Below are 13,696 nucleotides of genomic sequence, written 5' to 3' on the forward strand. Positions count from 1 at the left end.
TAGATACTTACCAAAGTCTTAGCTTCTTAACAGTATTCATTTTTATCAGCAATTTTATTGGCAAAAGAAAACTTTAAATTAAGTTATAAATTCAGTCAGACATTTCAAAAAAGGTGTCACATTGTTACCTGGAGATTTGATGTCCAGCATAGAGGAGCAGGGCAGTCAAAAAATATAAATAAAGCTGGACCAGATGCTGCCTGGGTAAGGTAAGTAACACAACACTTAAGATATAACCTGCAGCGGAAATTAAGAGAGAGATTTAAATAAAATATGATTCTAATTTAATCCCCCAATTAATTAAACTAGAAAAGAGCTTAAAATAAAGTATTTCCCAGTTAGGTTCCAAGAACTTCTGACATTTTTTAATTTTACTACCAAAGTTCACTCAGTACCCTTTATATCATAATGGATTTGTTCTTGTGTGAAAATATATATCATTTGTCATTTTCTGTGTAGATTTTTCTACTTTATAATCAAATACTGCACACCAAGGTGCAACTTGATTCCTGTCATCATCTATCTTTCCTCAATATCTACTTATTTGTTTTACATCAATTCTCTCATCTCTCTAGTCGCCAAGGAAGAAATGGGAGTCTCAATGTCTTTTTCTAAGGCTATCCCATCGGTTACTCTGACTCCAGATCCTTGCTCTTCTACATCTCCTTCAAATTACTCTGCTTGACACCAGTCCTCGCCTTTCTTTCAAAGGATGTGCAGAGCTCTCCCCCATCTTGGAAACAACTCCTTCACAGTGATTTCTCTCCTTTTCCTATTAGCTATTTTTCTCGTTCCACTGAAAGATGTTTCAAACCAGCTGTATCCAAGGTTTCTAGTTTCTGACCATCTATTTCCCCCTCTACGATCTATAAATTCCCTTTACTCTCACACTCTAAAGAAACCTTGAAGTCACTACTGTCTTCTTGTCAAATTAATATAGCCTGCTTATTGTTAGTCACACATCTAAAGCAACACCCTTAATACTCTATTATTCTCTGGCTCTGTGAAATGCATTTCCTTTTATCCTCTAACTTTCCTCCCCTTCACTTTCTTTTCACACTTTCCAATGAACACTGGAAATCTGGTCCCCAAATAATTGCTTTTCTCTCTATAAAGGATCTGACACAAAGAATTTATTTTGTTGCTTTGAGTATTGACATCCCTTCCAGATACATATTACCAATAAATAGCTACCAAAACCTACTGCATATGCAAAATCATATGCTTATTTCTTATTCTAAGTAGACATCTTATATAGCCCACTTAAATGTCCTCATATTCAACAAGCACAAACTAAGCTCCATTTCTTCTCCCTCAACAAGGTAGCTCAATCTTTTTTACTCCCCAAAATCCCTCTCACTCCTACTCAAAACCTGACTTCTGACCATGTGCACCACTATTCACTCTAGGATTAGCCAAAGAACCCACAAAGACAACACTTTTCCAACTGAGGAACTCATATCTAGCTGGGACTAGAAATAAGCAGAAGGACCTCAGAATGCAGCACAATAAGCACCATAGTGGTGTAAAGTGAGTGCCTTGGGTCATGGAGGAACACAAACACCAGACCAGGATGATCAAAAGGCAGTGCAAAGTGAAGACAGAGACCTGTAGTGGAAACTGAGATTACCCTGGCAACCAAAAATGAAAACTGAACACAAATTCTGGGGAATTTCAACACTTAAAGAAGTTTAAAGAGAAAAAAAAAAAAAAGAAAAAGAAAAAAGAATCAAAAGAGACCAAAGAGGGGGGCTGGGGATGTGGCTCAAGCGGTAGCGCGCTCGCCTGGCATGCGTGTGGCCCGGGTTCGATCCTCAGCACCACATACCAACAAGGATGTTGTGTCCGCCGAGAACTAAAAAATAAATATTAAAAAAAAAAAAAATTCTCTCTATCACTCTCTCTCCTCTCTCACTCTCTCTTTATAAATAAAAAAAAAAAAAAAAAGAGACCAAAGAGGAAAAAAATCTGGGGGTGGAGGAGGATTGGGGGGGGGGGCTTTCCAGAAAAAAAAATGTGGTCAATGGCTTCAAAAACATAAGAAAAGTCTGCAGGATGAGGATGCCAATTAAGTCTGAATTTTACATTTTATGTTACTAATGATTTCAGTGATGGCACTTTCAAGAGAATGTTCATATTCAATAGCAATAAAAAAGACAAAATGCCGAGGCACCAACAAAAATGTCCAACGCCTATATGAAAAAAACTATAAGGCACTCAAGGACTCAAAGTAGATCTTGACCACAGGAAGGCTTTATGTTTTCTTGCACAGAGAACAACACCCCTATACTATCACTTCACCAGAACTTAAAATTATAAATAATAGTGCCATTTCAATAAAATTGTCAATAGGACTTTTTGTTAGGGTAACAGGACTGATAAGTTCATGTAGAGATATAAAAGCACTGAAGAGGAAATAAAGAAAAACAAAGGGACTAATCCTATCAGTAAAATATAATCTAAATCCTTAATAAATAAGAGTATGCTAATAGTCCACAAATAGGTACATATACTACAGGAAAAGGGGAAAGTTTGGGAATGAAACAAAATATATGTGAGAATTTAGTATATTATAATCATTGGGGAAAAGATGGGCTAAATTAATAAATAGGTGGAACTTCAGAAGTTATTTAAATTAAAATTTATTTATAAAAATTAAAATATCTATAAAACAATGGTATATGCAGATAAATTTCAAGTGGACAAGAGATTTAAACATAAAAATTAAAACAATAAAAGTAATAAGATAAAATATAAGAGAATTCTTTATTAACTGAAGAAGGAGGAAGGCTTTTCTAATTGATTAAATTCTAAAACTTAAAGAAAAAAAACATTCACTCAGAATCTTCAGATTTGCCAAAATGGAAAGTATCAACAAACAAAAACAAAAACAGTACAAGACTTTATTTCATGATTATTTAAAAGCAGTAGTTTTGGCTCCAAGATACATAAACAAAATCAAGGTATAGAGGTATTACATCTGTTACAAAAAATGGAAAATACATATTTATATTTACTTATATACACATAAAAATATCTGGAGTTATACACAAAGAAATAATAATAATACTTGTTGGGGCTCATACTGAGAACTTAGTGGATGAGGAACAGAGATAGGAAAGAAATACTTTCTTATGTTTTGGTTTTTGAAAACAAAAACATTACTATTTTAAAAATTAAGAACTTTAACAAAAGCATTTTATAAATATTAGATAATACTTTGACAAAGGTTACTCCAAAAAATTGTTCAAGCTGAAAATATCTGTTCATATCTGAGGTTAGTGGTAAAAGTAATGATGAGAGATTGGGTTTACTCTACCATGACATGTAATAAGTGTCTCTTAATAAGGTTCAGTTGAGTTCCCAAAGTTATAAGCTAAAGTATGAATTTCAACTCTACCATTCAACCCATTTAATTTCTAAAATTAGTGTATCTGGTTCTTAGATATTTTATAATAAATATTTCAATCTTTTCAGAAATCATAATGATAAGCACATTTTAAAAACTAAAGTGTGAATTACTTTGATGAGTAAGCTAAATATCTAAGTATCCAATTGTTCTCCTACTACTGACTGGAATTACTTTCCATAAATTGGCTAATATAAAAGCCTTTAATAAAGGGCTCAGAATTATAGTAAAAGAACCTTCTCATTTCTCAGACTCTTCCAAGGTAGTGCACTTGCAAGGGATGAGTTTACTGAACCCTAATGTTCTACTTCTAGTGTAACCTCTTTTCTACTAACACCATACTTCTTCCTACAATAGCTTAACTGGTACCCTCTGTAAGGGATTTTCAGGGCTAAGGTTCATCTCAAAAAATCCTCTACAGATAAAAGGTATACTTGCAGTGGCATGATGAGTAATTCCAATTATAAAAATATTAACATCAAACTGCTATAATATTCAAAACATACAGAGTTATGTAACAGAAATGTTAATAAGAATGTAATGCTCATTACATGTAAACTAAAAATTGACTAAAACCTAAGGGTACTGACTTATTCTAGATCAATTTAACTTTCATGCCTGTGTTTCTTTACTTTAATTTCTTTAATCTCTCATCATTGTCCTTACCACTAACCTCAAAGCATATAAATTATAACTCCAGAAAGTTGTTTTTTTGTTTGTTTGTTTTGCTTTGTCTTTTTGATACAGGCTCTGGCTATGCTGCCCAGGCTAGCCTCTCATCTTATCATAGCACAACTTCCTATGTTTCATTTAATTGAAATTAATGCTCTTTCTTTAAATGCAATGTTTCATTTGTCTCAAGGAACAATAAATGTTTACACTGAGGTCACAGAAAATGTCATGCAGACACTTACCTACATAATGCATATTAAGAGCCAAATACTTATACTGGAAAAGAGGGTTGTTATTGAGACTACTTCTTTGGATCTGCTGGAAAAAGGAGCTGACATCCCATCTGTAGAGGACATCCAACAGCATGATGCTAGGTACCCTCAGGGCTACATTCAACACTGCCTCCAGTTTCTCCTTTGCAGCCATGGTTTTTTGTTTTTGTTTTTTTCTTGGAGCAGAACTAAAATAAAGAAGACATATATAAAAATAAGTTGCCACAAATAATTTTAAGACATGTTCTTATGAATATTAAGAACTGTCACATACTATACAAAAACTAAGCCAGGCACCATGGCACACGCCTGTAATCCCAGTTATTTGGGTGACTCCTGACTCAAAACTAAAAATAAATAAATAAATAAATGAGACTAGGCATGTAGTTTTATAGCAAAGTACCCCTGGGTTCAATCCCCTATACAACCACAAAAACAAAAAACAAAAAGCCCACCCCCACCTCCTTAGTCCTATTCTCCATGCCTAGGTATGCATGAAATAAACTTGTATTGTGTTTTCACAGTGACATTTTGAGATATGCCCAAACTTAAAATTCTGATTAAATGTTCAGACCTCAAAACATATTTTTTAAAAAGTCACTAACTTCAAATATAGGCACTTAGTAACAAAACTCCCTGTAAGGATACTCTAACTTTTGTCCAATGAATTTGGGGGGGAAAAAAATCACTCCTATGCAATTATTGAAATTTTTTTTTTAAAAAGAGGGAAACTCTTGAACATTAGAAAGCTTGCCTAAGCTATTCATCTTACAGTCTATCCTTTTCCTCACTTACTTAAAATGAAAACGGAAGTACTAAATTTAAACTCCAGCAAATTCAATATGAAGATACAGGTAAAAGAAACATTATTTGCAATAATGTTTCCTTAAATCATTAAAGGAAAATTTTAGTCCAAGATTCCCATAATCTCTTTTCAAAGATGGGAAAAGAATGCTTATCAAATTCTTCCCTTGATACACAGTCATGCAGGCACATAGAAGAAGCTAGGCACTGGGTCTGCAAGGTCTCTCTGCTTAGAGGTTGATAAGTATTCAGAGAATGGAAAGAAGGAAAAAAGCAAAAGGGTGGGGAGAAAATGAAAAGCAGTTATTAGGATCTTAAAAGGACAATTCAGTATAATCCTATTTCATGTAGTAGAACTACAAATTAATCCAAGAATTATAAGAGAACAAATAAAAGTGGGTAAAGGACAATTTTAAAAGTAAAGATAATTTCTGGATTGTTGGCTCTGACAATATCCTTTTAAGAATTCTGCTGAGAAAGCTAAACACATTTCTAGCTTTGGCAGTAATTTCAGACATTACAGGATAAATGAAAACACTTATTTCTGAAGAAAATTATAGTGACAGATTGCTATGCTATGGTGAAATATTTGTCAGTATTTCCATCTTACCCTCCAATTTTCATAACTTCCTAGCTCAGATTTTGTTGAAACTCAAAAGCATCTGAACTTAGTTTTTTAAAGTTCATATATCAATCATTCCCATAACCCAAGTGTTTTACATAGGTATATAGTACCAATAATTTGTAAGTAACATTTTTATGGATAAATACAATAATTTTGCTTACTTTAAAATTTTTTCCTACACAAGAAAGAATAATGTGAAAATCAAAACCAAACAATTGTGTCCCAAGGAGGATATAAAACACTGAAAAAATTAAATCTCTAACCAACATTTACTGTAAACTATACCATTTAGAAACCTAAACTACATTTCTGAAAGCTCAGTCTTAAAGTTGACCCTCCATGTCCACATTCTACATCCATGGATTCAACTAATTTTAACTCAAAACTACTGGGGGAAAAAATTACAGCTGTATTGAATACACACAGACTCCTTCTTGTCATTACTCCCTAAATGGTACAACACAGCAACAACTTACATAGCACTCATGTTGTATTAGGTGCTAAAAGTAATCTACAGATGATTTAAAGTATACAGGAAGAGGTACATAGGTTGCATGTAATTTACATAAGAATTTTAGGCCAGGAGTATAATCACAGACACTTGGGAGGTTAAGGCAGAAGGACTGCAAATTGGAGGCCAGCCTTGGCAACTTAGTGAAAATGAAAAAATAAGAAGGGCTATATAGTTCAGTGGTAAAGTGCCCAAAGTTCAATCCCAAGTACTGCAAAAAAAAAAAAAAAAAAAAAAAAAAAGGAAGACAGATTTAAGCTTCCACAGATTCTGGTATTTGAGGATGGTCCTAAAGCCAATCCTCTGAAAATACTGAGGGACCACTGCATTAAAAATAAAAATAAAAAAATCCTAGGGAAAATATATTAAAATATTCTTTGTAATGTCCCTTTCAAAAGTGGATCTGGGTGATTTTTTTGTTGTTGTTTATTTGTTGGTTTGCTAGGTTTTCTAGATTATCTTTGTTTTATCATGGGAGTAGGATTAAAAAAAGAAATTGATGGTGAAAGTATAATGCACTTAAGCCATTTGGATGACTTCAGAAAATATACAGTAAACAACTATTTACTTTGGTGGTCAAACTGATAACACAATGCCCTCTTGGGAATTTATTTCAAAGTATATGAATAATAGATTTTTTTCACAATCAACCAGCCACTTGTGAAAAATCACCATGTATTGAGAAAATAACATCACTGATAGGCTTTACACTATAATGAAATGTGTTTTTCCATATTCTAGAATCCAATGTAAACCCCTATTTTTATTTTTGCAAAAAAAGGGGAATCTGTTATGAGTTAATAACTTGCAGTACATATTTATCTCATCTGATTTGGAGTCTTCTTGTTTTTAATGTTTTATAATTTTAAAATGTACTTGCTTTCTCCATTTACAGTAGCTTTGAAAGGGGTCAAGAAAAAAAAAACTAAACAAATAATCAGTCCTGTTTTAGAAATCTGGAGTTAAGCAAGCAGGGGATGACAGCATCTCCCTAATCCTCACAGGGGATCATCTTTATGAAAGAAGGCCATTAGCAGAATGGTACATGTTCCCTCCTAATTTCTACCCAAACTCCTACCTCACAAATATAACAAAAAGAGAAAATAAAACAAAACTCTGGATCTCTAAAGCTGTCAGTACAAAAATATCCAAGAGGATAGATCCTCAAATGCCATAATGGCCCAGTCTACACAAGACTCAAATCTTTAAGGACCTTGGAGATGGGTGCAGTGACACACATCTGTACTCCCCAAAATTTAGAAGGCTGAGGCAGGAGCACTACAAGAGTAGCCTTGGCAACTTAGCAAGTCCCTCTCAAAAACAAAAAGGACTTGGGGTGCAGGATGGGAGGGAAGGGGTTGGCCTAGTGATAGAGTACCCCAGAGGTTCAATCTCACACATACACAAAAAGACCTTGTATAGCAATAAGTATGTTCATTTAATAATGAATTTATTACTTACTAAATGTTTCATTTATTTCTGAGTGGTATTTAAGTAAGAAAATGCAAATAATTTAGTAAAAAAACCACATTTCCAAACCTCATCATTTTGAACCTAAGTACAAGTACACATGACAGGAGACCATCACAAACACTGCACACTACAGTCTAGTACCACACACCAAACTGATATCTACACAAATCTCTGAAATAGTTATCTTGTTTCCTGAGACAAATTCATTCATTCCTGCCAAATCACTATTATTATATTAACATGAAGTAAAAATGGAATCTTGTTTCCTGAAGAGATTATACCTCTATAATGTTTGATTCAAATCTAATTTATTTAGTTTTTTACCAAATTTAGTGTCAAACAGGGCTAATGAGCATTTTCTAAAGTTGGAGGGAATTCAAAAATTCTCTTAAAACCAAAACAATACCAAATAACCCTAGAAAACAAACAGCAGAGCTTACAGCAATTAAAGGCTTGATACAGCCAAAACTTTACTACACTGCTTTACCATCCCCACAAGATCTTAAAATTTTCTTCTTGAACTGTCAAAACTGGGAAAATAAAATAATACTCCAACATGATGTCTCTGCAAGTAATATAAACTAAATGTGACTTAAATATGCTTTACACAGTAAAACAGCTCAAAACAAATAACAACAAAAACATTTCTTTCCAGAAACCATAGGAAAGGTTCAATAAATGCTGCCCAAACAGACAAGACCTTAACAATTTCAAGACATTACTTTCCCAGACTTGGTAACAGCAATGGGTACTTACAAACACAGTAATGTCTTGTATAAGTATAATGTCCAGTTTACCATTCAGATTTGTGGGTTAGGAAACACAAGGACCCTCTTTCTATAATTTCCTGAGTATCACATTTTGGTTTCTGAATGTGAAGAAATCAAACAAACCATCCTAAACAATTTAAAAAAGGTAGATTTTTAAAGTCAACAGTTGGTCTCCGCTGAAAACGCATGTTAAATAAGAAACAAAAATGGAAAATATGATCTTACCAAAAAAATTAACAGTATCCCACATCTCCTAAACTCCCTTTTAAAAAGACAAAGCAGAAATAAGACCGACACAAGATTCAATGTAAGACTACTAACAATTTAGATAATTAGATAATTGATAATATAGGCAAATTAGACTAGAAGTTTCTACACCCTTTTCCCACACCAAAAGGAAAAAAAAAACGTCATTTATCATTAATCTCCTTGCTTTGTCCCAACCTGTTAAAAAAAAAGAAAATTCTACCATCAACCAAACTGATCTTTTTTTTAAATATTTTTTTAGTTATAGACAGACAATACCTGTATTTTATTTTATTATTATTATTATTATTTTAATGTGGTGCCAGGTATGGAACCCATTGCCTCACACATGCTAGGCAAGCGCTCTGCCATTGAGCCACAACCCAGGCCCCCAAACTGATCTTAAGAAACAGATTTTTCTGACTGTCCATCTGTTAGGATGATAAGACCTGAAAATGTAAGAGTAAAGATAAAGCCTAAACTCAGCCCAGAACTGAGATATCAAGAAAGAAAACGCACTTCTTACATAAGCATTGGCACATGTTTTAAATATAGCTGGTCCTCCCCACTCCCACTCGTTGCTAGCTAACTTTATATATACCTGAATTCCATATAAACTACTAGCAATTCTGTTATTTCTTATCATCTCCCAGTACATCAAAGAGTCTGCCCTGAAATACAAGGGCCATTTTTTAATTTAAGGATCAGACTGAAAATAAAAAGTGCTACCTCTGCCATCGGGCGCTCAGCTTGGGTCACGACTGCAGCACCGACAGCTCATCCTTTTGGGCATGATTCAAGATTCAACAGAACTGCACACTCCGTATTTTAAAAAATAAAAAAGACACAGTCCTCCTTTCCTTTCAGACTAGTTTCCTGTTTACTGCAGACTCTGATGCAAAGCCATCCATTAATCTTTGATGCTTTCTCATTGCGAAGGCCCCTTCCTCTCCCCGCACCTCCTCCCCCCACGCCTGCTGATCTCAGATGCGCTTGAACTATAGTAACCCCAAGCCAGCTCGCGGCAAGCAGGCAGCGCAGCAGCAGCAGCAACAACGCGGCTGCGGCCGCCCCGGGGCTAGGGGATTACGTTCAGCTAAAACTCTGCCAGGAAAGAGGCCCGGGAGCCCCCCTCCTGTCTAGCCAAGGGTGCAGGCTCTGCCGCGCCTCACAACAAAAGGCTTGCGACTAAGATGCGGGCAAAGTTCATAATTTCCGTACAGACTGGGGACTCATGCCACAAGGGAGGGCTTAAATCTCGGGGTTCTTGGGTGTGCAAAGCAGAACTGGAGAGGGAGGCCCGAGGAACAGCCAGCACGAGAGGAAACCGCGGGTACAAAAAGAAAGGCATGAGCAGCAGCTCTCTTACTGTTAAAAGGGGGGGGGGCGTACTGACAGACGGGATGCAAGGCGACGGGTCCCCACTCTTGGCAGGCCTGTCTGCACCCCTAATTCTTAAGCTGCCTGGACGCGTGCAGTCCGGGGCTGGGTACACGAATGAAAGGCAAAGGCGAAGGTAGGGAGAAGGGAAGCCTGGAGGCAAAGTGGACAAAGATGCTGAGAGGTAAAGTTGGAAACAGAATCTGGAGAAAAGGAGCTGGGAACGGGTAGTTCAGGAAGGGAGTTGTTAAAGGCCTTGAAATGGACCGCTGGAGAGGCTAACGGAGAGAACCCAGAGTGAGGGCATCTCAGGAATGTGAGGGGCATCTCCAGGCGCTGGAGAGGCGAAGAGATGCGAGGGTGGGGAGGCTGCGGCCGCGGCCTCGGAGAGGAAGGAGGGGGCCCTGCGCTGGGCTCCGGGAGGGAAGCAGAGTCGGAAGGGGCCGGTCGGGGCCCTGGGACCGCGGGAGGGGCTGAAGGATGAGAGGCAGGGGGCGCGGGTTTAGAGGAGAGGTGGACCCCGCAGAGGCCAGGAAGAGGAGGAGGGAGGTGAACCGGGAAGGAGCGAAGGGGGAGAAGAGGAAGGAGCGGGCGACCGGATGGGGGAGGGGAGGGGAGACCAGGGAAGCGGGCGGGGGCGCCGGGATGCGATGGGGCTGGGCGGCGCAGTCACCTCTGGCTGCAGCCTCCCTCCCAGCGGGACGGCGCTGCTGGCTGACGGTCTCCGCAACTCCCCGGCTCTCTTGCCTGCCCTCCAGTCCTCTCCAGGCGGTGGCGGAGGGGGCCGGGACGCCGCGACTCACAGCGGCGGCTCTTCGGCGCCGGGCCTTGGTTGCGGCGTCTTGGGAGGCGGAGGCAGCGGCGGCGGCAGCGGCCCAGCCCGTGCGGTCACCATCGTCCGTAGCGGCAGGCGCTCACCGGCCGAGCCCCTTAGCAGCCGGCGGCGGCAGCGGCAGCCATGGCCTCCTGCGCTCGCTCCTCCCGCCCCCGGCGCTCTGCGGTGGCTGGCCCGGCTCCAGCGCTCTGCGCCTGCGCGCGGCACCGCCAGCGCGGCGCGCCCCGCGCCCCGCCCCCCGCGCGCCCACGCTCACTCACAATCGCGCGCTGGGTGGTTCCCGTGCCGCCTGCGGTACCCGGGCGGGAGACACAAGCTTCTCCCGACCTACACAGCCCGCTGGGGCAGCTATGGAGACGCGTATCACGGCGACACCGGTATGCGCACTGTGACACGCGCCATTCTGACACACGTGCTCTCGCACACTGCCCAAACACCACGCGCTCACACCCACGCTCACCTGCCGGGACCACGTGGGAGAGAATGTGAAGGGCTGGTCCATTCCCGGTGCAATCTCAGTAACAATGATGCATGCAAGAATTTTTTTTTTTTTTTTAGACTCCCTCTCTCATAAGACTAGACTATCCACGCCCTTGGGACCACGTCCGTGATAACTCAGCAGGGCCCACTACCGAATGGGCACTCAATAAACCTCTGTGAAATAAGAGTTTGAATGAAGGAGCTGAATAAATGAGTTGCAGTAGTTCACTGAGTATCTTTCATTTGTACACTCTGATTCCTGTGTTTGGTTCAAATAATTTCACTATAGTATGAAATCATGTTTGTGGGTTTGTCTTGTCTGTTGGTACAAGTCTAAAAATTGATTGGTGTACACATACTCTCCTCAACATAGAGGAAATCCATTTGTTCTGCTCAAACAATAATGAGCATTCCTACCATAAATGTCAATGCTATTAGGGCCTGAACCTTGCCCACAATGCTAGCCTGAAGCGTGTTGTGTTACGGAACACATCAAGGATGTCACTAGTTGCTGGGCTTTAGCAAGACTTCTAGATCTATTGCCTAGCCTAACCAGGATCTTCCACAATCCCTCCACTGTTGTTGCTATTTTTTGGATAGTCCTTGGAGAACAGGTTTCCACTAGAAACTAGTGTGACCTGTCCTCTGCACTATAAATGGCACCTCCCCTCAATTCTGAACATCCTATGTCTTGCCAAAGTTGTATAAGCAAGCTCTACATAAATAGAAAATGCGATCCTATAGGAATCAACCAGATTCAGAGTAACTTGCCTTCTACCAGCTGGACAACTCTTAGAAATCCAGTTTTAAATATTTCTGAGAACTGTGTTCACCATTCTTTATAGCCACCTTTTTATCCAGGTGCTTTAGACCACTTTAAGATAATCATTAAGCCTGTCATATCACAAAGAGGCAGTTTTATGAGTCTTTATATAGCCTGGTAAGAAATTACAGAGGCTACATAACTAATGATTGGAATAGGAAACTGCCCAAGATAGCAAGGCCTTCACCTTCATTCCCTCTGTTTTAACAATTTTACTATTGCAGTTCAAGAAGACAGAAGGTCAGAAACAGATTACAAAGAAATCAAAATGTATATAACACTAAATCATCATTTGATTTATTTATCATTCTTAGTTAGATGGAAGAATCTTGAAAATATTACTTTAGTATTGTCATTGAATTTGTAATTTGTTTAAATGGAGGCGAGGCCTGTCTCGGTTCTCACCACTTAAAAAAAAAAAAAACACTCTCTGTAGGTCCTTGTAAAAGCAAGAAACAGTCACCTATCATTTTACCTTTGAATTTCACAGCAGCTATCTATAAATGCTGAAGTTCAAAACAATGTGTAAAGAAAATTACTCTGGTAATTAAAGGGTTACTGCTATTATGTTGCTGCTAATCCAGTTTTGGGAAAGCACCACAGTGCAGAAGCAATTAACCAAATCAAACTGAAAAAGAAAAGACAAGGAAAGAAGAAGGGGGGCAGGGGTGTGGAGAGTGGGCCACTCAAACAGAAGAGAGCAAGCCGAGAAGTAGAACTACTTCCTGGAGACACCCAAACCCACCCCAGTCAGGAAAACACAGAAGCTAAACTTACTGCAAATACTTAAAACAAACTTAAGGAATTGCCCAAATGCCACAGCTTGGTCATAAAAGGAACTAGCCCAGGTTTCTAGAAGGAAAGAAGTGTTAAGACTGGGAAATGGCAGTGATTTTAAAAGGTCTGATTTTAAAAACCAAGTTTATGCATTCAGGATTCCCAAGGTTATCTTCCTTTCTTCATAAATGCATGTGACATGTGATCTCATGGCACACAAGCTTAGTGTCTGACTCCATAAATGCGTCCAACATTAAGTCAAAAGTCAGACCTGGTGTGGTGGCACATGACTGTAATCCCAGCAATCGGGAAACTGAGGTAGGATGGATCACAAGTTCAAGACCAGCCTCAGCAAATTCGACCTTAAACAACTTAGCAAGACCGGATCTCTCAAAAAAAAAAACAAAAAAAAAAAACGACTGGGGATGTGGCTCAGTGAGAAAGTGCCTCTGAATTCAATCCCCAGCCAAAAAAAAAGGAAGTTTAACACAGTGTGAATTTGCCACAATTCCAGTCAGTCCAAAGAACTATTACAGATAATCAATAGTCTCTCTCTCTCTCTCTTTTTTTTTTTTTTTTGCAAATCTGCAGATAATTGGTGGTCAGCTCTGTATGCATT

General features: G+C 38.8%; 2 protein-coding genes across 4 annotated transcripts in view; one reads left to right on the top strand and one right to left on the bottom strand.

Moving 5' to 3' along the window:
• Positions 1-10,969, bottom strand: part of Rnf145 (ring finger protein 145) — a 38,738-nt gene extending 27,769 nt beyond the window's left edge. The window contains exons 1-3 of one of the 3 annotated variants that reach the window (XM_005325435.5): positions 10,836-10,969; positions 4,324-4,541; positions 129-237 (exon numbers count right to left, since the gene is read on the bottom strand). In XM_005325435.5, the coding sequence (XP_005325492.1) occupies positions 129-237; positions 4,324-4,507 (293 nt within the window). In that variant the 5' untranslated portion in view covers positions 4,508-4,541; positions 10,836-10,969. Of the gene's footprint in view, positions 1-128; positions 238-4,323; positions 4,542-9,511; positions 9,699-10,835 lie in introns of those variants that run through there. The other 2 variants (XM_021726476.3, XM_013358697.4) reach the window with 2 other exon arrangements.
• Positions 10,790-11,712, top strand: LOC144378136 (uncharacterized). Its single transcript, XM_078051816.1, has 2 exons — positions 10,790-11,374; positions 11,556-11,712. The coding sequence occupies exons 1-2, from the start codon at positions 10,813-10,815 to the stop codon at positions 11,606-11,608; spliced, it is 615 nt and encodes a 204-aa protein (XP_077907942.1). The 5' UTR covers positions 10,790-10,812; the 3' UTR covers positions 11,609-11,712.
• Positions 11,713-13,696: the final 1,984 nt, after the last annotated feature.

This window comes from Ictidomys tridecemlineatus, chromosome 1 (assembly GCF_052094955.1).
Source record: "Ictidomys tridecemlineatus isolate mIctTri1 chromosome 1, mIctTri1.hap1, whole genome shotgun sequence".
NCBI lineage: Eukaryota > Metazoa > Chordata > Mammalia > Rodentia > Sciuridae > Ictidomys > Ictidomys tridecemlineatus.